The sequence below is a fragment of the Eublepharis macularius genome, chromosome 5, assembly GCF_028583425.1.
Source record: "Eublepharis macularius isolate TG4126 chromosome 5, MPM_Emac_v1.0, whole genome shotgun sequence".
Lineage (NCBI taxonomy): Eukaryota > Metazoa > Chordata > Lepidosauria > Squamata > Eublepharidae > Eublepharis > Eublepharis macularius.
Window position 1 is genome coordinate 149,126,032 of NC_072794.1, and position 22,515 is coordinate 149,148,546.

General features: G+C 41.3%; 1 protein-coding gene across 1 annotated transcript in view; it reads left to right on the plus strand.

The window, feature by feature from the left end:
* PTPN1 (protein tyrosine phosphatase non-receptor type 1) overlaps window positions 1–22,515 on the plus strand; it is an 80,122-nt gene that overhangs the window by 54,154 nt on the left and 3,453 nt on the right. The window contains exons 2-8 of the mRNA XM_054980288.1: window positions 1,453–1,543; window positions 5,353–5,453; window positions 10,235–10,333; window positions 15,430–15,567; window positions 18,430–18,639; window positions 20,299–20,460; window positions 21,298–21,512. Of these exons, the coding sequence (XP_054836263.1) occupies window positions 1,453–1,543; window positions 5,353–5,453; window positions 10,235–10,333; window positions 15,430–15,567; window positions 18,430–18,639; window positions 20,299–20,460; window positions 21,298–21,512 (1,016 nt within the window). The remainder of the gene's footprint in view (window positions 1–1,452; window positions 1,544–5,352; window positions 5,454–10,234; window positions 10,334–15,429; window positions 15,568–18,429; window positions 18,640–20,298; window positions 20,461–21,297; window positions 21,513–22,515) is intronic.

Consider the following 22,515-nt stretch of genomic DNA (forward strand, 5'->3'; position numbering starts at 1 on the left):
TGAAGGATGGTATAAAGCAAAGAGGACCAGTAGTTTCATCCTCATTGAAGTGGTGGTACAGATAGATAGAACCAAGGATGTGGTTGGGAAAGGCTTAGGTGTAACTGCGTAGTAGTTAGCCTGGCTACAGGATTTGAGAAGCAGATCCACCCTCGTTGCATCAGATTGCAGTCTTTTCAGAGGCGTTTCATGTGCCTGAGCTTAGAGCGCTATTTTTGATACTGGATATCGGACTTGATCTGTTAAGAGAACTTTATAATGCATACTGCAGTGCAAATTAAAACAGTTTGCCAGGTCATTTTTTAGTTCGGTTCTTGACAGGACTGTGTACAGTCCGTCACAGTGTGTTTTCTGTGAAAATTGCCTTGACTAGGATTTGGCAGTCAATCTCTGTCTAAAGAGATAGTGGAAAGCAAAGCAGACTTGCACGGCACCCACGTAAAGCTTTTTTTATTTCGTCAAAATAAATCAAAAATTCCTTCAGTCAAGTCCTAGTGTGAAACGATGCATTTGGCCCAGCATCTTGTTCCGTTGTCTTAGAGGTAAAGCTGAGGTCTACTGTTCTTTTTGCGCACACAAGATCCCTGTCCTGGGATTTCTTCATTCTCCTTATAACAGCTAGCCTTGGGTAGCTCCTGGAGCAACAATCCTGCAACTTCTCTCTTTCTGAATCTGGGCAGTTTCTGTATTTTCTTATGCTGAATATGTATTGTGCTCCTGCTGTATGTAGTAAGGCTTTGGTATGTATTTTAAGGCAACTGTTTTATTACTTCAGCTGAGTATTGAATGAGTATTGAATGGAGAGCACTGTTCCTGAAAGGTCTAAAATGGAGTTTCTGTCTTGGTATCGAAAACGCATTGAGTACGAAGTGTCCTCTTTAAGTCTGCAGCACCAGTACGGCAGCTTGGTAATGACTCAAGGAAAAACTTGGCTTCTTATCTCAACCAGACATGTGTTGCCTTTAGCTATTAATACGTATTTATGCAATGGTGGTATGTAGAATATCGACGGACAAATGTGTTGCTCCAGATATCACTGTTTTAACTGTCCTGCTTACATTTAGCAACCTTTTTTCAGTTAAAATGTCGCGGTGTTGGTCTAGTATATATTGGCACTGAAAGAATACTTAGGGTTGTGCATCATGTCCAAGGTGCCTGGCAAACAATATGATCTCAGCCCAGAACTCTTATTGTCCAAACTCTTTTTGGGGGGGATGTGTATCTCCACAACTTTAACCAGTAATATTAGCCTGCAACACTCAGAGGCAATTCTTAGTATATTTAATCTAAACAATAAAATGTTTGCTCTTAACTGTTGCTGTGTGCAAGTTCCAAACAAAAACAAATTCCGCAATAACCAACAAAAAACAAACCAAGATGTGTGCATTGCACTTTGGCTCCTCCTTGTAAACTGACTGCAGGTACAAATGTCTTTAATTTCTCTTTTTCTAGGACATAAGACATAAAGCCGGTGACTTTCCTTGTAAAGTGGCCAAACTTCCCAAAAACAAAAATCGCAACAGGTACAGAGATGTCAGCCCTTGTGAGTATAATTTATTTCTGATAGGTTGATAAGCCTCTTACTGTTTTCATAAAAGAAAAAAAAAAGCTTTTTGTTGCTTATTTTAACAGACGGGGAGACTCACAACTTACATGTACCAGAGTAGGTCAACGTTAGGTGGCAAGGGCTTGTACTCAAGCAATGTACAAAGGTTTAGCCCAGGCTTAGGTTGCCATTACAAGAATTTGCTCAGTCATATGGGGCATCTGTGTCAGGATTCCCCGTCAATTGATTTCGTTCAGCATCACTGATTTGACCAAACACTTAAAAGAGAGAGGGTAGGAGATGGAGATCTTTCTTTACGGTGGCTAGGAAAGACCAGCAGTTGGCTTATGGTACCTTTAAGTAGTGTGGAAGTCTTTTTAAGGGCTTTGGTGAGATCATTTCTGGAGATGCAACATGCGAAGAACAATGTTCAAATTGTTGGGGGTTAGGAAAAGGATGACGTATAGATAAGCTGCTGTAAATGAGTTAAGCTTATCCAAAGTTGAAGCGCTTGCCTCTTACTGGAATGCCTGCTGCTATCTCAATTAGCTATTTTGTGACTGTTTTTCCTGGATCTGAATAATCCTATCAGGCATTTCAAGGAAAAGAGGGCTGTAGCCCATGAAAATGTATGCAGCAAAAATCTGTTGTCTTCAACAGATTTTTCTAGACTCCTTTTAGTATATGTTGCAACAGCCTAACATTTGAAACTTGTTCCAAAATATATATAGTTCTTTTTGAAAGGGGAAAAAGAAGCTTGTCACTTAGAACAATTCCAGGATAGGCTGCTTGATCAATCTATTGATCTATCTGTCTAGCAGCCTATCTTGGAATTGTTTTAAGTAACTGAGGTTCTTTAATCCCTATAAAAAAAAGTGCCTGTGTGTTTATAATTACTTGAAATAATACCTTGGGTTGTCAAGTAACCAACTTTTGCAGCTGGGCATTCATACAATGCAGAAATAAATTCATGTGTGGGGCAAACATAGTTCACCAACAAAGACAGATGAATCTGGTTAGTTCAAAGCTTTTCAGATCTTCAGTATATCAATTCCTCCTCCCTCTTCTCCCTAATTTCATAGTCATCCCCCCCGCCCAAGTTTTCATATGAATACATAAATATGGACAAGGGTTCACTCCTAGAAACCAAGAAACCATGAATGAACTATGAAATCTATGAAGTAGTAGTAATGATTTTTAAAATGCCTCTGGGCTTGTTCAGAGTGGCTTTGTTTTACCACTGATTAAACTCTACCTCTTCCCATACATCAATAAAATATCCAGGCAGGCATGGACTAAAATCATCCTGTGGCCACTTTAGAAGTAAAATCCTGGTTTCCTGACATTCCTACTGATGCTTCTTTTTGACGTCTCAGTGTATGGTGTTTGCATCTCACCCCTTCTCTGAAGAGCACAGGGCTACATGCATAGGATATTCTTATTTTATCATCAGAAAACAGGGTTGCACTTACCTGTAACTGTTGTTCATTGAGTGGTCTTCTGTGCAGTCACACATTGGGACTGTGCAGACCAGCCACAGAAAAGATTTTCAGCGCTTTCTAGAAGACTGGAAGTGCCCCTCTTCCCTTTGGCGCTTTCCCACCAGAAACATTACATGGCCAGGAGGAGGGGCACTATTCCTTCAGTTCTCTCCATGCTGCCACTGGAAGCCCCCCAGAAACTCGTGTTCCAGAGAGTTCACAGGGGTGCAGGAGGGAGGGGTGTGTGCCTGCAGAGAAGACCACTCGATGAACAACAATTACAGGTAAGTGCAACCCTGTTTTCATCTCCATGGCTTCTGTGCACTCCCACACTGGGAGTGTAGCAAGCTCACTTACTGAAGGAGCTGGATATGGAGCTCTCAAAGTAAGAGACTATGGAGGACCACCTTCCCGACAGATGCTTAGCATCTCATTGACATTAACCCAGAGGTGCTTCTAAAGAAGCTGGGAGCTCTCTAAAAGTGTCCCTGCCAAAGTACAAGCAGGGATGCAGCAAGGAAGAAACAGCACTCTGGTGGAGAGAGCGGTGCTAGGTAAAGGGCATCGAACAGTCATGCGCTCAAGGAAGAGTGTGATAACCTCTACCAACCCACAAAGGAAGGGCTGTGAGAGGATGCTGCCAGGCCTTCCTTGGAGCCTGAATGACTAATACAACTGATAGTGTTGTAAGACATGAGGGCTGAAAGTCAGCCCATGGTAGGGAGTTCTGGCCAGGGCACTGGACACATTAAGATTGTGAATGGGTATCACCCACAATGTCCTCATTTCACAGGTGGAAGTGCTGTACACTAAAAATGAAGCATTAGGGAAGTGCAAAAAGTTAACAAGGGGTTACACCCCTGCTTTAAATGTCTTTGGAGAACCAATAAGGAAGAAGAAGGTTTAGAGCATTTGAGTCCCAAACAATAAACAATAGCACAAGAAGAGAACAGCAATGGGGATCCTTTCTCTGCGGTGGCAAAAAGAGAACTGAGGGAATAGTGCTCTTCCTCCTGGTCATGTCATATTTTTGGGAGGAAAGCACTAAAGGGAATACGAGTACTCCTAGTCTTCTAGAAATCTTCTCTGTGGCTGGCCTGCACGTGCACAGTCCCAATGTGGCTCTGCACAGAAGCCATGAAGATGAACCACCTTGAGAAATAAAACTGAAGAAGCACTGGGAAGATGTGGTGTCAAATCCTGGTTTACCAAGTCCTTCCTCTCCCTTATACTTCAGAGCTATTGTAGCATAGTGGTTAAGTGGTTGAAGTGCAAGTCAACACTGTGCTGGTTTGAATCCCACTACTGCAATGAACTCGGCAGGTGGCCTTGGATAAACCACTCCTCTCTGCCCCAACTCCCCAGCTGCATTGTAGGGATAGTAATAACACTGACTGTTCACTACTCTGAGAAGGCACTAGTCTGTCTAGAAGAGTGATACGTAAGTACGCTATTGTTATTATAAAGCAATTTTTCAGCCTCTTCCTCTCCAGGAACATATTGATCACCACCTACATCTCAGAAAAGGTTATAAAAGGAGGTTGTTACATGCACAGCAATCACAAGTTTCCTATATAAACTAAAACTGAAGATACAGTATCTTCATGTACTGGGAAACTTCTACCATCACTTAATAGGCTAAAAATCAGTTGAGTCTTCCAGGAAAACTCAATAGAAGCTGTAATGTTGCACATAATTTTGCTTACTGATCAGTTTTAGGGGTTCTTTTTGTGGTAACCACCATTGATTTTTGTTTGTTTTAGACGTTACGGCTTCCAGTCAGTTTAGTTTTCCTGTAAAATGGGGGATTCTTCTACATCTGGGTTGGCTAAATAGGGCAAATTTCAGATCTTTAAAAATGGAGTGCAGTTACTGTCAGTGGTTCAAATATTGATAGCTGGGTAGTTAGGAGACATGTTAACTTGATAAAAGATACAGCAGTGTAGGTGAAGAGATTCAATTTCAGTTATTGGTATTTCGATCCCTTCCCTGAAAATGTTACTTAAAAAAAAATTCAAACTCACCCTTCTTAAATTATGTATAAAATTCTACTTTGATACAGAGCTGCCTTAATACTTCCTGAAATGAAAGTAGAATTGTGACTGTAGCACCTCCATCAACGGTATCATTGCATTAAACATCAGTTGCTCTGATGCCCGCCGCTTCTTCAGAAGAATTCTTCCAGAATCATATTTAATGATTGCTCTGTTGTACTTTATTATTTGAAAGTGAAAGATGCTTAGCCATGTCCTCTGGTCTTTGGTATGAAAAGAATGTCTTAACGCACAGATGTTCACTGGTGTTTTCTAATTATCCATTCTGTAGTTGACCACAGTCGAATTAAGCTGCAGCAAGATGATAATGATTATATCAATGCTAGTTTGATAAAAATGGAAGAGGCACACAGGAGCTACATCCTTACACAGGTAATAGTTTGTTGGGGGAGGAGGAGGAAGGGAAGATCAATTTACTAGCATTTCTTTACTTTTAGCCCATAATTTTAAAATAGAATGAGAAAATGGGTATGATACATTTTTTCTCCTGTTGTCCACTATTTCGTTACTGTAGAAATGTCTTTATAGCTGCTAACGCTTGGTATTTTTGCTGAAGTTAACCCAGAAATCCATGCTGCCAAATCCCATTTGAGAGGTTACATATCATAGAAATCTAGTCACACAGCAAGAACCACACACGAGCATGGAATCATGCCCACCAGGAAATGGCTGCTGTTTTGTCTTTTCCTTGCTGATTGGGGGTGGTAGAGAGTGCCGTCAAGTCATAGCTGACTTAAGGCAACCCCTGGTGGGGTTTTCATGGCAAGAGACTAACAGAGGTGGTTTGTCATTGCCTGCCTCTGCAACCTCGGTCATCATTGGAGGTCTCCCATCCAATTACTAACCAAGGCCAACCTTAACTTCTGCTTAACTTCTGAGATCTGACAAGATCAGGCTCATCTGAGGTCAGATCTCCTTGCTATCAGGTCATGGCTCCTTGCTGGTTAAAAGAAATTAATTGGGGAGTTGGAACTGTGAAGCATAAAGTATAAACCACCTTGAATTCCTGTAAGGTAGGAAAGGCAGCCAATAAATGTTTTAAATCAGCACTGTTATTACTTGGACGCACATAATGTAGGTAATAGCGAAGTCTCAAATGTATCTATCTGCATATACCTGAGAAACCTTGCCTGACTGAATGTATTAATATTGTACCCTAACAGAAGGCCTAAGACAATAAGTTGACCAAACCAAAGGAATTGGCTATAGTATGGAATAAATATGGAACTACTTGGTAAATTAAGGATTGGTGGGGACTTTGTGTACGAGGAGGAGTGGCATTGGACCTCATGAGAAAGAGGGATTGGGGGACATCAATAAAAAGTGGGGGACGTAGCTCTGAAAGAAGGCCAGTAATGGTCTAGTGGGCTGGAACTGGGGTAGTTTCTGACATGAAGTATGAATTTCAAAGCCTCTCTTTGGAAGAACGTTACTTATAAACCACATTTCTACTAAGCATTTTCAGGTAGGTGGCTGTGTTGGTCTGCTGTAAAAGAGCAAGATTTGGGTCCAGTAGCACCTTAAAGACCAACAAGATTTTCAGGGTATAAGCTTTTGAGAGATAAACCTCCCTACATTAGATGCCAGGAGTATGTAGCTTTGTTAAATGAGAAAGGTGGACTATGAATTAAAATAAATTCATAAAAGAGTATATAAATTCTAATACAGACTTTCCCCCTTTTGTCTTGTGTATTCCTAGAATTCTCAGTTACATATTAAGCACTGTAGAACACTCTGTGCTTAAACACAACTCTGTCCAAGAACACTAACTTAAAAAAAAAAATTCTGTTGCTGTGGCTATTAAGTAGCTCCTTTCTGTAAGTCAGTCTGTGCTTTGCAGTCTGAGTAGCTTTGAAGTACATAGTTGTTCCCTCTCTTCTCCTGCCTAGATGACTTGTCCTGTCACATCAATAACGATTCTAATGTCTAGCTCATTGGGTCTCAAATATTACCTTAGGAAAGGCATGGACAATTATTGGGGTAGGTGGGTAAAAATGTTGTCGCCTTGTCTTTCAGGAACAAGTCTGCTTACTTTCCCCCAGCCCATTCCAGGTTTTCATACTGCCTTACTTTCCTGTTGATGGTAGTCTCTGTTTTGGTCAGTTCAGCAACCTTCTTTTTTCTAAATCCATTTCCTTTTAATATAATCATTAGAGGCTGGCACAGCATAATGGCTCACAATGTTTTGTGATTATGAAGTCCCCAGTTCAAATCTCACATCTTTGAAAAAATTTACCAGGTAACTTTAAACAAGCCACTTTTCACCCAACCTAATACTAGCATACTATTCAGGGCTAAGGGCATTAAACTGAAAACACAATCCAATAATTAGAAAGGTTTTGTCCTCACTTCAGACTTTATTGTGCAATCCTAAAACACTTTCCCCAAGAGTAAATCCCATTGAATAGACTTGGCTAGAATTCTGAGTAGATCTGCTCTGTGTCATGCCTGCTGCATGGATTGTGCTAGTATCTGTTCAACTGAATATGGGCCAGTACATGAGATCAGCATTATGCATTGGAAGCACTCAGAGGACTAGTAGAGGCAAAGTCTTAAGGCCTACAGGGCTTAGAGTTCTACCAAAAGATGAATGTTCAGCAAAAATAAAATTCGTTTGGAGTTCCTTTAGCAAAAAAGCAGGGAATCTACAAAGGGAAATCCCATCTTCTCCCACTGAGGCCCCCCCCCCCCCAATCCTGGTTCTCCCTGTTTGTCAGCTCCATTTCTATCCCCCTCTTCCAAGCAGGTTGCAGTTTTTCTCTCACCGCCCCAGAAATGGACCCACTCCTCTCTCGGGAGAGCTCAGCTACCATTTTTAGTTGCCTAGGTGGAGTTATCTGGGATCTTTCATGAGATCTCAGTGGTTTTAAATTATTTTATATTTTATTTAATCCCTCCTCTTTATAATAAGATCATTCTGCAAACCTGGAGTTTCCCCCGTGTTTGCAGAAATGTCTAAAACAACAGATTTTTGATCCTCACAGGAACCATAGTTGGCTGTTCAATATCTGTTATTAGGAGCTGTTACTTTAATACTTTTTCAGACTGTGAGTCTGACCTGAATAGCGTGATCTCATCAGATCTTGGAAGCTCAGCAGTTCAGCCCTGGTTAGTTCTTGGATGGGAGACCACCAAGTAAGTCTAGGGTTGCTGTGAAGAGGCAGGCAATGGCAAACCACTTCTGAACATCTCTTGTATTGAAAACCCTGCAGGGTTGCCATAAGTCAACAGCTACTTGATGGCAAAAATGAGAGGGAAGGAGTTTGATCACAGTATCTTATCTCAATATTGCAATTAAATCTTAGTGCTTTTTCACTGTATACTTATTGAATTGGAATTGGAATTGAATCCATGAGACTGCTGATAAGCAACCTGACCCGAGTTTGTATTCCTACCCACACCCACTCTTCTTCCTTGTGTCAACAGGGACCAAACACATGGGGGGTTTGTTAAGTGATATGGATGCATGCTGTTGGGATCCTGCAATTTAGGAATCAATTCCAAAGCACACCCAGATATTTATTAAGGTTCCCCAGTATCTGCCATGAGTGAACAATTGGTAGGTGGCAAGGGCTGAGCTTGCGCTTCTGCAGTTCCGCAGATCAAAAAAAAACACATCCAGATTTGTATTAAATTTTCAGGGCGATTATGATAATGAAAGTGCTGTAAAGTTGCAAACTGGCTTATGGCAACCACCCAAAGGGTTGTCAAGGCAAGAGATGAACAGAGGAAGGACGGAGGTGCTTTGCCGCTGCCTTCCTCTACATAGCAACCCTCGTCTAAAATGGCGGTCTCCCCTCCAAGTATTAACCCTGACTGATCCTGCTTATCTTGCAGGCTCTGAGGTTTTCCTTTTTCCTTACTTTATTCCACAAAGGTCCCTTGAATTTAATGGAAAATCTTTGAATCCACAGGAATAAAAGAGAGCTGAGGCAGGGAGGAATCTTTTCATCTCTATGTTAGACTTCACTCTAGTGCAGCATTTGGCCATAGATGGGATTTTCTGAGCATTAAGTCAGATAAGCGGTTGAAATGCATGTCCATGGATCAATTTGCTTTAAGTGTGGTGGTCAGAGTACACCTGGGGCAAAGTGTTCCTGCCCTTAAGCAATGTGCTACAAGCAGTAGTGTAAAACAAAGGCACTGTAGTTGCTTGGCTCATCACACTAGAAATGTTACCATGTTGAGCCTGAGTCATGTCTTCATCCCCAGTAAAATGGAGGTTAAAGGCCTGAAAAGCTTGGTGCCTGACTTCCAGTATTCAACCAGTTGCAGAAGTGTTAGTTTTAAGATCAGCCTTGACAGTTCAAGTCCCTCTGGCTTCAGTTCCTGGCAATAGCTATTCCAGATTATTTATTTTAACTGCTAGAGGATAAAGACATACATGTGGTTGATGTTAATAATCAATTGCGGTCTAATGGAGTTGACACTTGGCCACTCGGCAGTCCCATCATATTTTTTTTCAAGGGTCAGCGTACTGCACTTGCAAGCCTTGTGGGAGCGACCCCATCTATGGATAGCATTTAGTTTAAATCCTGGGTAAAAAAATTGTAGATACATTTTTAAAACCTCGGGCATTATGGATTCATCTGTGAGAGACTAGTGGGAAAGGAAGAACCTTTGACCTAGAGGAGAGGTCACTTTGAAAGTGGATAGGGTAAACATCTAGCAGGAATAGCAAACTCTTCCTGACCTTGTATATCAGAGCAATGCTAAGACTTTTCATGAGATGCTAAAGATGACTAAACTTCCTAGCTGTTAGTTATGATATCCCCCCTTCTCTGCAAATCACAAATCTCCACTGACTGGACAAGCACCTTAAATTCATCCTGTGGAGCAGCACGCTCATTCTTTCTGGGCAAGTTTTCTTAGAACTACTCTTTCTCATTTCTCTTCTGGTGAATAAGGACCTTGAGCTCATTGTGTGTTTGCGCAGAAATTGTAAAAATTATGCATGGTAAAGCATTCATTTTGGCTATATCACAGTAGAGGAGAAAATCACTTAAAGAAATTCCATTGTATTTCATATAACCTAAAAGCAGAAGCCATCAACTGTGTTGAGTTTAGAGCTAGGTAGCTGTTGCTAGACTACACTGTGAACTTGTATGTGACAATAAATACTGCGTATTCTTGAAAGTTCTGTGTCTTTGCAGGGTCCTCTGCCAAATACTTGTGGTCACTTTTGGGAGATGGTTTGGGAACAGAAAAGCCGTGGTGTTGTCATGCTCAACAGAGTGATGGAAAAGGGATCAGTAAGTACTCTGTGTGTGAGTGTGTGTGTGTGTGTGTATGCACATGTGCACACACGTGGATTGTAGGTGTATAAAATTTAACAAATATCCTAGAGAAATGCATTTTAAGAATTTTATTCAGTAATGTGTCTGCTTAAGGCTAAGAAAAAAAATAGAGTAGATTTTGGTTAAGACACATGGAAAGAAGTTGGAATATGCCAAGCTCAAAAAACCAAGTTTCTGCTATGAGTACAGTATGACCACACATCAACCCAGTTCAGGAATATTGTGTACTTAGCTTCTTTGCTGTCTCAGCATTTGTGTATAGTTAGACAGAGCATATTTGCTTGGGCTTCATCCCACTCCATCCTGGTTTTTAGTTAGCTCACAGATGAACCATTAAGTGCTAAGCTGAACAGAGGCTAGTTTTTATAATTATTTTATGAACTGCTGCTCTTGATTTCATGATTCCAGGGAGGGGGGCAGGGAGGATGGAATATTAGTACAGTGGTGGGCATTTCTGAAGGTGTTTTAAAGTCCAGGCATTGGTGCTCATCTGCTTAGCTTCTTGAATGTAGATTTTTCTATATTACAGTGCGATAGCGACAGGCTGCAAAAAGGAATGCAAGCAGTAAGGGCTTAGCTTATGCTCACCACGTAGTCAATTCTGATTGGCTGCAGAGGTCAGTGACCCGATTTCATTCATTACTTGGTCCCTGCTTGGCTGAGATCACTTTGGAAATGATTTTTTAAAAGTATGCTAATGCTCTGGCACCAGTTTATTCATGGTTAGTGGCTATAAGCATGCAGTGGAGGTCATGCCTTCAAAAAGCACAAATTTTGTATCAAACTTCAAGGGGGACAGTCAACTCCTGGCTGCTAGAAATACTCTTAGTGCAGTCATTGATGACCAGATGTTAAGTAAAGGTAGCTGTTGCCATTTTGATCCTTTCTCTGTTGCCTTTAAGAAAGGCCTTCAAACCACAATTTGCATGGCAAACATGCATTCATCATAAACAGATGTTTATATAATTTGATGTAATTCCTTTCGGTCAGTAATAAGGCATTAGAATCCAGTTAATCTTCACACTGAAATGTCATTTATGTTTTTCTGGCAACTTTAAAATATATGTCCTCTTGTTTTGAAGCCCCCTTTACACTGTCAAGAGTGGTAGCATAGTGTGTTACAAACTGGAATTTTTACCCTGGGGACCGAAGGGGAATTCAAGAGACCACCTTTGGATGTGACGTTACTTCTAAGTGCCTCTGAAAAGCATGTAGTCAATGTTTATGGCAATTATGCCCATAATCCATAGTCATGGTAAGGGGGAGTCTCGTACTAAAGGATGTTCATCTTCTACGTTTTAGCATGAAAGCCAATCTGACACCCAGTAGGTTGTTGTGGGCTCATAGCATTTGCTTTTATAAAGCAGAATTAAAAGAAAAAACACCCAAGGTTAGAGTTATCTGGTTGAAAACTTGCTTCAGAGCACATTTTCCAAAACTGTGTTCTGCTATACCCTGAGATTAGGTCAGAAAATGTCAGGTTTTGCTTGCAAAACAGCTTCCCTTCTATTCTTAATCCCTCCCTACCACCGCATGCATGAAGCGCAAGAAAGCTTCAAGTCATATAAGGCACCAAGGAGACCCAACAAACCTGGCCAGGCCCCAACATGTTGAATGCGTTTGCAACCCTGGCTCAGAACCATCTGCAGTGCATTGGGATTCTGCGGCAGGCATGCCGGCAGGGCTTCTCATTGGTGAATTTGGCAAGGGCTTCCCTAAATTAGAAAGCTTTAAAGTCACTGGTTCAGAGGCCTATGTTTCTGAGCTTTGCCTAGCTAGCTCGTTTGCCCGTGGCTTCCTTTTGTATTCCTGTACATGAACTTCCCTGTTTATTACTTCCTTGTACTTTTTTTAGTCTTACCACGAAACCATTGAGAAGGGAGTGGTGGTGGTGGACTGCCATTGTCATCTCCTAGTTGAAGACAGTTCTTTTACATTTTAGGAAGAAGGCAGGCATAACATGTACAGAGCAGTGGCATTAATCTGGTACTGCTGTTGCTGGGTTCAATCCAAGTATACTTTATTCCTCTCCAGAATGAAGCTATGAAAAAGAAATAGTTCTTTGTAGCGGAACTGCAAGGTGCCAATTGGCTGCCTCCATGATGTCGTCAAGCAAGCTGTGGTGTTGGGGGGGGGGGAGATAATGATCATCCTTAAAAAAATCCTCTTAAAACCAAAAAATAAATAAAACAATGAATGAATAAGTGTGTGTGTGTTTATGTGGCATGTGTAAAATTTAAAAAGCTTAGGCAGGTGTCAAAGCTGACAGTATCACAGGCATTCATTTTGTAAGTATGTGCCTGCCATTTCAGTTGTGAAACTGCATGGATTCTCACCCAGTGATTGAAGCACGGACCAGGAGATGATGATGATGATTGATTGCATGAAGGGGGTGAGGACCATGAGGACCATGTTCCCTCCCCGTGGCACCCTGTCCAGTCGTTCATTTCTGCCCCCCTTCCTGACCTTCCTCCTTAGCCCATCCCATGTTTCTAAACATGTCTGTGTACAGCATCATGAATTTCTGCGGCCCACTATTTTTTGCACAATTTCTGTCCAAGCACAGACATTGCTGTGTTACTTTTTGAGGTTATTAATCCCTTAAAAAAAAAAACTTTTAATCATTTTTTGTGCAAAGCTTGGCATTACCCCAAGACTGCAGAAAAATGTACCCTAGCCTTGTTGGACCCTGATTAAGATTTTTTTATCTGCATGGTTGGGTCACCTATTGCTACTAGATACGTGGCCATTAAAATGTTTGTCTTCATACTTAAGGGGCTACACATCTGGCAATAACGTTGTTTCTGTTCCATAATACATGTGTGATAAATTTCAGCAAATGATCTATCTGGAGGGGAGTGCTTCTTAGAGGTAGTGACCACTGGTCCTCTTTTAAGGATGAGTGAATAGTGTTCCTTAAATTATGGAAGAAAGACTTCTTTCTAGCGGGAGGACTCTTCTGAAGCGATCTCTGCCTTGCTGAGTGGAGATTTACATCAATATAAGTAGTGAAACAACCCTAAAAAGAGAGAAGTACGGTAACCACACATTTAGCTATTCCTCCCTCTCCTATCCACCCCCGTTTACCCTTTCTCCACTGCCAGTAAGCATGAACAAAACAAAGAAGTATTGAGATCCCCTGGGGCAGGCTGCTAATGCTTCTTGAGAAACTGTTATGGGGAATACATGGTGGGAACCTGGCAAATCTTTATTTGCCAAGTCATTTGGGTGCAAATGCTGTACATAGAGAAAAATGTTTTTACGTAGCTATAATTAAAAACGAGTCTGTAGAAAGTTATAATTTCTGGCTGTATCCAGCCGGGTCCTACTGTGTGGAAGAAAGATACTGGTACCTTCATAATGGGCTGAACTACATGGGACTCCCTCATTGTCTCTAAATAAAAGGCTTTTAGGGCTGATAGCATGTTTCCTGGAACTCTTTGTGATTCTCTCTGGTTTTAGTTCTATAAAAGACCTCCAGCATCACCATCCGATCCATAAAGACTTTTGATCAGTAATTACCAACATAATAATCCATTCCTTTGTTTCTGTTTTTTCTCCTTTTTGACAACAAGACACTGAAAATGTAACATTAAAAATAACATTTTCCTGTTCATGTGTCACTGATGTAATCTTAACCAGAGAAATGGTGTCGACCTCTGCAGAGATGCTGTTTTCAACAAGCACGTTTTTGGTGTTCACAATTGCAGAGTTTCTCATGTATTTTATCAGCTCCAGGATTCTTTAGTTAGGTTCCTCCTTTCCGAGCACTGGATATCTTCTTTGTACAGCTGACTGCCTCGAGATTGTACCATGTAAGCATTCTAATGATGCAGATCCTGGGTTTCCTAGGAAATTATTACTGAGAAAATTACTATGATCAGTCAAGATCTTAGGAAACAGGAATGCTTGCTAGCTGCAATTTTCAGTTAGAATAAGACATAACCTTTTAAGCTGTCCCATATGGCATTAAAATGATCTCATAAGACTGGGATTTTTGGAAGAGGGGATTTGATGAACTGGACAATTCAACTGCAGTTGTCTTTTGCTTCCAAATTAAATGCTTAAGCTTTGTGTGTCTAAGTTTCCAACAGTTTTCCTAATAAAGTTACATCAGCCATTAGGATTGTTTTGTTGGTTTGTTCCAGTGGTCAGTTTTGCCTAAATGGCCATTTTTTGCAAATCCAGAAGGGTACCAGAAGGCCAGGAGTTAGTGATACATCCTGGGAACTGAAATACTTCCTTTGCTTATGCTAAGATGTTGGGTTACCAACCGTGATTGGAGTGATATTCTTTATTAATCACATGGTCAAAATCGAGAGCTGCCTGTATATGTGCATTCTCTGTGGTGACCCCCCCACCCCACCCTATGGAACGGCCTGCCTGAGGCGGTCAGGAGAGCCCCCACTCTCCTCGTTTTCTGCAGATGATGCAAAACTGAATTATTCAAAAAGGGCTTTTTTCTCAGTCCCGAGGGCTGTATTGTAGGGAGGTGGTCTCAATGAGATGCTTCACTAACAAGTTAGTGACCATAGACTTCACTACTATGTTTCCGTATGTCCTATCTGTTGCTTTAAGTATGTGCTTCTAGGTACTACCTGTTGCATTAAGTATGACCCTACCCTACTGGGTGGTTCTGTATTGTATAATGCCAGTCCTAGAACTGCTTATGCTTTGTTTCAGCATTTCTTCAACTCTGTAATGAATTTTTGCTAATGTTACGTCTTTGTTAACTTGCATTTATTTACCCTATGGCGTTGTTTAATGAAATGTCCTTGATACTGACTGTACTAATATCACACTAGATAATCCTCCTTGAGTCTGAGTGAGAAAGGCACACTGTAAATGACATAAATAAAAATAAATAAATTTCTCTCAGAAATTGTAAACACTTGAGGGCAGGGACCCATCTCTTTTGTTCATCAAACTCTTAGTAAGGGCAATAGAAATATACACTGGTGTTGTATAGTAATAATGTTCTGGAGTTCTCATTAACAATGAATAAATGATTTCTGAATAAATCTATCATCTATTTTCGTTTTTATTTCTAGATAAAATGTGCGCAGTACTGGCCACAAAAAGAAGAGAAAGAAATGCTATTTGAAGATACCGACTTGAAGCTCATTTTGATATCGGAAGATATAAAATCCTACTATACAGTACGACAGTTGGAATTGGAAAACCTGACAGTAAGTTAATAGGAAAGCAGATGCCATCAAATGGAACTGTTTTTTCTGTATTTCTTATTGTCTTATTAAGCATCTTTATTGGAAAATAGGTATTTGGTGACTCATTGGTGAATGCTTCAGGACACCCAAAATGCTGCTATAAAAATCTGTGGCCTTGATATTGGAGCAGATTTCTTGCATTTGTTCAGTTGGTATGCTGAACAAGTGGACACAAACATTCTCTGGTCAGTTTCCATTGTGTTTGATACTGATACAGTTAGAAATGTAAAAATACAGTATTTTCTTTTAATAAACATAATTTGCAAATCATAATTTGTTATATGAACCATTAAAGAACCACGTTGTATCAATAATACCTAAAAGTTCAGCTCTTCTACATTTCATTGACTTGGTTCCCCCGGAACGTTTCCACAGACAGAAGGATTTCTGACCACAGAGTATGGCCTCCTTACCTCCTCCCTCTCACTGCAGCTTAGGCTGTAAATGCTGTTGATATAATGCACATTATACAGCATAAAACAATGCAGTCAGATAGCCGAAAACACATAATAAGCAATGCAATGGAACCAGGAAAAGATATCAGATACAATATGTCAAACAGTGCAGAAAATGGAATTACAGAAGTGGAAGACAATGTAGTAAGAGCAGGATAATACACACAATAAACTGATAATATATACCATACACAGTTGCATAGCCTACAGTTTTGTTTCCTTTATAAAAATGCCTTCCTGAACTATTTCATTACACAGTGGACCTCTTATAAAAATGTTGTGGTTGATCCAAGCCAGTGTTCCTCCATCCCTGAAGTCTGTCGTGCCAATTTTTGTCTGAGTCATCAGAAGTTGAGCAAGTGATGCAGTGAATAACTAATTTTGGTTTACTGCTTGGTTAATACCTCCAATATTCTTTTGTAGTACTAAAGCATTGTGCAATATTAATAACCGTAAGTTTAGATTCTGAATCAGATTATGTCCATATTATGGTCCACTCCTAACCAACCGTGCACTAAGGCTTTCCCTGTTCCCACACCCTTAGTATAATACTAAATCTAGACTCAGCCACATTGTTGGCAACATGACAGTGTTGTCCAGTGGCTCTAAAATATCGGTGTAGCCTTAGATACAAGTATGATTCTTTATGGACACTGTAGAAGATTTAGTGCAGTGTTCCGACTTGTCTCCAAGCCAGTTCTTAGCGACGTTTCACTGAATTCTGTCTTAAAGCATTTATTGAATGTAAATCCTCTTGAATCCAGATAACCTTACTTCTAAGTCTGCATGTTTAGGATTGTAGTCTTAGGATTGATTAATATGTTTAGTACTATAAGATTTGAGTCCAGTAGCACCTTAAAGGACCAACAAGTTTCAGGGTATTCAAGACTCAAAGCTTGTGAAAGCTTATAACCTGAAAATCTTGTTGGCCTTTAAGGTGCTACTGGATTCAAATTTTGCTCTTCTTCTGCAGACCAACACAGCTACCCACCTGAAATTATGCTTAGCTTCAATGACTATATTTTATTTAGTTTAGTCAGTTGTTCATCTCCTGCAGTTTTAACCAAAGAAAGATATGGAGGGGACTTAAAGAACATTAAAATACAATAAAATGTCACACAGAGATATAATTAGCAACTTTTACACAATAAGGCTTGGAATCCTGTACCTTTGCATTGCACTTGCTTCTCTCTGGGCACTGCAAAAATATTTCTCTGTGGAACTCACTTCCTCTTAACGCTGGGTACTTCCATATGTGCAGTTCTGATGTTTTTTGATGAGCCTCAAGAGGTAGCATGCGTGGAGCAAAGGTGTAGGATCCAAGCCTAAACGTACTGTTCTTAACAGTGAACAGTGAAATATCAAAATTAAAACAAAAGTCAATGAGAAAACACAACAGCCAAGAACAAGGCCCAAGTATCAATAAAATAATGACCAATAACAGTCTTAGAAAATGTCTACCTGATCAAGAGAGAATTCTATGATCAAGGCACAGAAAAAAATTTCTTTAGTGGGCATCCACTTTCCTCTGAAGATGGGAGCACACAAATCAGAGCCTCTGATAAAGATATGAATAATCAGGCAGGAAACATGGGAACAGGCAATCCTTAAGGTACTGTGGTCCTAGGCTCTTCAGAGCCTCTTGCATTTTGTATTTAGTGTCTTTGCATGCATGACCGCTAGAAACTTCTGTGGCCATTCCTTCTTACTTTTTACTGTACAAGGAGAGCCTGTACTGTCTGTACTTTGCATAAGAAATACCACAATGTTTTCATGTCACACTATGTGGAGGTGGGGGAAATTTATTTACTTCATTTATATTTTTTTTTCCTCCGTTGGGGACCCAGTGCAATTTATGACATACTCCTTTCCTCCATTTTATCCTCTCAACAAAGTTCTGAGGTATGTTAGGCTGAGAATGTGTGACTGGCCCAAAGGCACCCAGCAAGCTTCCATGGCCGAGTGAGGATTCTAACCTGGTTCTCCCAGATCCTAGCCCAATACTCTAACCACTACACCACAGTGACGGTTAGTGGCTTGCTTGTATTTTTCCCCCTGATCCCTATCCTAGATATAGAGAGCCATGTCCTGCAGTAGAAGTTCCCGTAATAAAATTTAAAATACTTCATGGAACTCTTCATTGCAGGATACGTATAAACAAACTGGTGATGGTAGTAGAACTTATTGAACACAATCTCAATTGAGTGTTTGTACGTCTACAAACACCAACCTCATAAGAGTTCTTTGAAAAATCTTTTGGGTGTAGCATTCTGTATGTAGGCAACTTTAACAAGGATGATAGAAATATAAAGAATGTCAGGTTCCTAATCAGGAAGAATCTTAATAGCCTCACCAAAACATTTTGCAGACACATGAAACCAGAGAGATTCTGCACTTTCACTATACAACGTGGCCTGACTTTGGAGTCCCTGAATCTCCAGCTTCGTTCCTCAACTTCCTGTTCAAAGTGAGAGAGTCGGGGTCACTGAGCCCCGAACATGGACCTGTCGTAGTGCACTGCAGTGCAGGAATTGGGAGATCAGGAACTTTCTGTTTGGTGGATACTTGCCTCCTCCTGGTAAGAACCATTTGCTCATAGGTAATGCAAAGGAAAATTTTAGTAGTACAATAACAAAGTGGCTCAGTCGGAGTAGGCTGAGAGCTGAACATCTTTCAGGAACTTTAGCGAGTCATTCCTGTGAGGGGTGTAGTGCCAGCACAGATGCTTGCTGGGCTAGCAGCAGTCCATGCATCAATGGAGCGAGCGCACGCTCCTAGGTAACCTGTATGTGCCACATGATTCTTCCACCACATTAAGGAGAGAGGTGGCATCATGTTCAGATCATTGTTGTGAAAAAACTATTCTCAAATCCTTCAAGTGCTACAGAAAATCCTGCTTTTTCTCACTAATAATGTTTCCACTTCAAATCCTGGAAGCAGCCGAGCTGTCATTGGGGGTTATTGTTTGTTAGTCAGTCCCACTCTACACCAATTCTCCATCGGTCTTGTTTCAATAAATGTCATTTCTCTTGCCACTGGAACTGTGAAAATGTAGAGTTTTATCCTTTTAAATCCATGTGTGGTTCTCTTATTTTTGTGCTTTTGCAATGATTTCAAACAGTTCCTCCCAACTTTAATTTCAACGCAGTCCTTGCTGCCACAGCTAGAAAGATGCAGAAGAATCCCATTTTGTGCTCCGCACTCACCAATCCCAAGCACAATTGCTTGGAGGAAATCTGAGTGCATTCAGGAAAATTTACTTGTGAGTACCTGTGCAGAGGATTAGGTTGGTCCTAGGAGAGCGTGCGTTGATTAGAGACTGTTTACCTTAGACAGGTGTTTGTATATTCCACACTTTTGAGATAGTATCGCTGAAGACAAGGGGTTGAATCCTATGCACCACCATCAAAAGGTGCTGGCAGAAACAGGTTTGTTTCCTGCCTTCCCCCAGCAAACCCCCCCCCATGAATACCGAAAGGGTGATGCTGGGGTTTTGGAAACCCGTATGGACAAAAAGCCAAGCAAAAAATGAGCAGCTGCAGTGAGGAGGTGGAAGCAGGCAAAATTGTCTCTTTACCTGTTCTTCTGGCACAAGAGGCTCCTCTAGCTTAAGCAACAGAATAATAATTCTGTCTGTTGTCCTCTCCTAATAGTAGCCACTTGTTTTGTGCTGCTTTCTGTCCACACAGATGCCCCCAAACCTCAGTTTCTCCTTTTCAGGGCTACTGGAGGAAGGAGAACGCAGTGAAGATCAACCAGCATCTTTTACTTGTGCCTGGGATTCTGGAAATCTTTAAGTCCCCACCACCACACACACACACACCAAGGTTATGGCCCCTCTGACTATGTTGACAACAATACCTGGTGAAACCTGAAAAGCCTGTGGAAAGCTGAGTCAAGATTTGGGAAAGGAAGGTTTTTTCCAGTGATTTTTGTCCCTCTTCCTGTGACTCTCGTGGCAATGCAGGGTTTGGCTTTTTGTGTTGCATAATTTGGGCTGCATTGGAGCAGTGGCAGACAGTGCTTGTGGGGGAGGAGCAATAACATTTTCTGATGTTCTAAAGCTGTAGAACTGCATGGCCAGATCTCATAATGGCTCAAGTAATCCTTGACCATTTTGAATTGTTAGGTGTCTTGATATTAACATCTTCTGGCAATTCTGCAAGTGAATAGTTGCCCAGTTGCTTTTGCAGTACAAGCAGAGCAGAATCTCAATCTTTCACCTTTTTCTGTTCAGATGGACAAAAGGAAAGACCCTTCTTCTGTCGACATTAAGCAGGTTCTTTTAGAAATGAGAAAATACAGAATGGGGCTCATACAGACTGCAGACCAACTTCGTTTCTCTTACTTGGCTGTTATAGAGGGAGCAAAATTTATTATGGGAGACTCTTCCGTGCAGGTGAGTGTTACTTAATGTCAGGTTGTTTTTAGGGCTTACGGCCCTGCCCAGGTTTGTGTTGGAGATGAGGTTGCAGTCATGAGGTTGAAAGGATTCCGGGGGTGATAAAAGTGCCTTCTCCTAAGAGGAGACGGGTGTCTATACATTGACGTGCAGCAAGCCAACCAGCATAAACTAAATTACAGGGTGCCACGTGAACAATTTTTCAAGTCCTGATTTCAGAACTGTTCACATTGGTTCATAGGTCTGGGGCAGCAGGGCACTATGTCGGAATGCCAACTCCTGTCCTGATCCTCCACTGACTTGTTTTCTAAGGGCTGAACGTCGCCGCCATTTTAAAGTCTAATGCCGGCCGTTTATGAATGCCAGTGCCACCCACAATGTAGTGGCATGGGGCGCTCTTGTTCCCTCCCCCCCCCCACTTTTTCAAGGGCTAAAACTGCTTCTCCCAGCAGCTGTTTCAGCACTTGGAAAGGTGCGGGGTAGGGACAATAGCGCCTCGTCCTGCAATACTGTGGGCTTGATCATGCTCAGCCCCTCCCTGTATTTTTATATGGACAGCATTAGGCTTTAAAATGGCAGCAGTGCCTCTGGGTCTGACCCAGGGATACCTTCTTGTCTAGTTCAGCCTTCAGACTCCAGCAAGAGGCATTACTCCAGCAGCATCCTGCCCTGACTTGATATTATTTACTGCACAAAATGCAGTAACTCCCCCCGCTTTAGTTTTAACATCCCAGTGGCCGAGACTAAATTTCTAATCCCTTGAGGCATCTAAATTTTTGCTTGCTTTGTAATGCTTATCATTTGGATAATCTTAATAAGTTTTATCTGTTGAAGGAGCAATGGAAAGAGCTTTCTAATGAAGACTTGGAACCACCACCAGACCATACTCCTCCGCCCCCAAGACCACCCAAACGAACCTCAGAAATGAATAATGGAAGGGTGCATGAACCCGTATTTCCAAAGCATCGGGTGACTGAAGAGACAATCAAGTGTGCCGTCGCTGCAGTTCAGGAGAAGGTGCTTGATGGGGAGCAGCCAGATGCAGAGAGGTAATATCGTTAAGGCATGTTTCAAAAATAGAGAATAGGCTTACAGTTTGCACATTGTCTTTGTTTTGTAGCATTCCTGGCTCGATGCATTTCTTTCTGTGTGTTTGGGGGGGAGGGGGTTGGCTAAATTAAGATGAATGCCTGATGTTTCTTCAGGTGCCAGCATATATAAGCAGAGAAAAGATTGAGAAAAAGGGAGTCATAAAAATCTTCCAAGCTTCCTTCTGCATTATAAAAAAAGCCAGCTCCCCTATTTTTGAAGAAATGTATGGGGAATAGCAGGGCTCGCATCTCTCTTCAGTCTACCTAGGGCACCCCCTCCCCCGGCCCTTGTGTAAGGAGGGCTGTCTTTCACAGACAGCAGTGGCTTGGGTCTGCTGCTGCTGAAACACTGCTTGTGAACTAGGACAGTTCACCAAATATGTTATTTGAATGCCAGACGCCTGGCTGTTCATATGTGCTTATTTCAAGAGCACCTTTTTAATCATAGTACTAGATGACATCAAAACAGTTCACTTATTTAGCAGTCTCCATTTCTCAGAGGAGCTGAAACATTCTCAGGGGAACTGAAACATTCAAAGATGCGTCAAGGCAGTTGCAAAATATCAGAGGAGCTTCTCTCTCTCTTTAAGGGCAACTTTGAGATTGCAGGCGGCTTTCTCAAACCACTCGAAGAACATAATATCGAAGTATTATGCCTTTCGGCTCAAGTAGCTGAATGGAGAAGCTCCATAAATACAGCCCTCAAGTTACCTAAAGTGTGGATCAGTAGAATTGAGGTGTGCCCCTGAACACTAGAGGGTGCTGCTTCTTCATTAGTGATAGTGACTTCTCTCTTTCCATCATTATGGGGTGTGGAATTTCTTTTCTGAAATTTACTTTTTTGAAATATAACCACTGATGCTTCTTATTCTTTTGTCTCTTTCCCAAAAAAAATTCCTTTTGATTTCTTCGTAGTTTTCTATTCACCTCTATGCACCATTTTTGTAACTTCAGCCCTTGC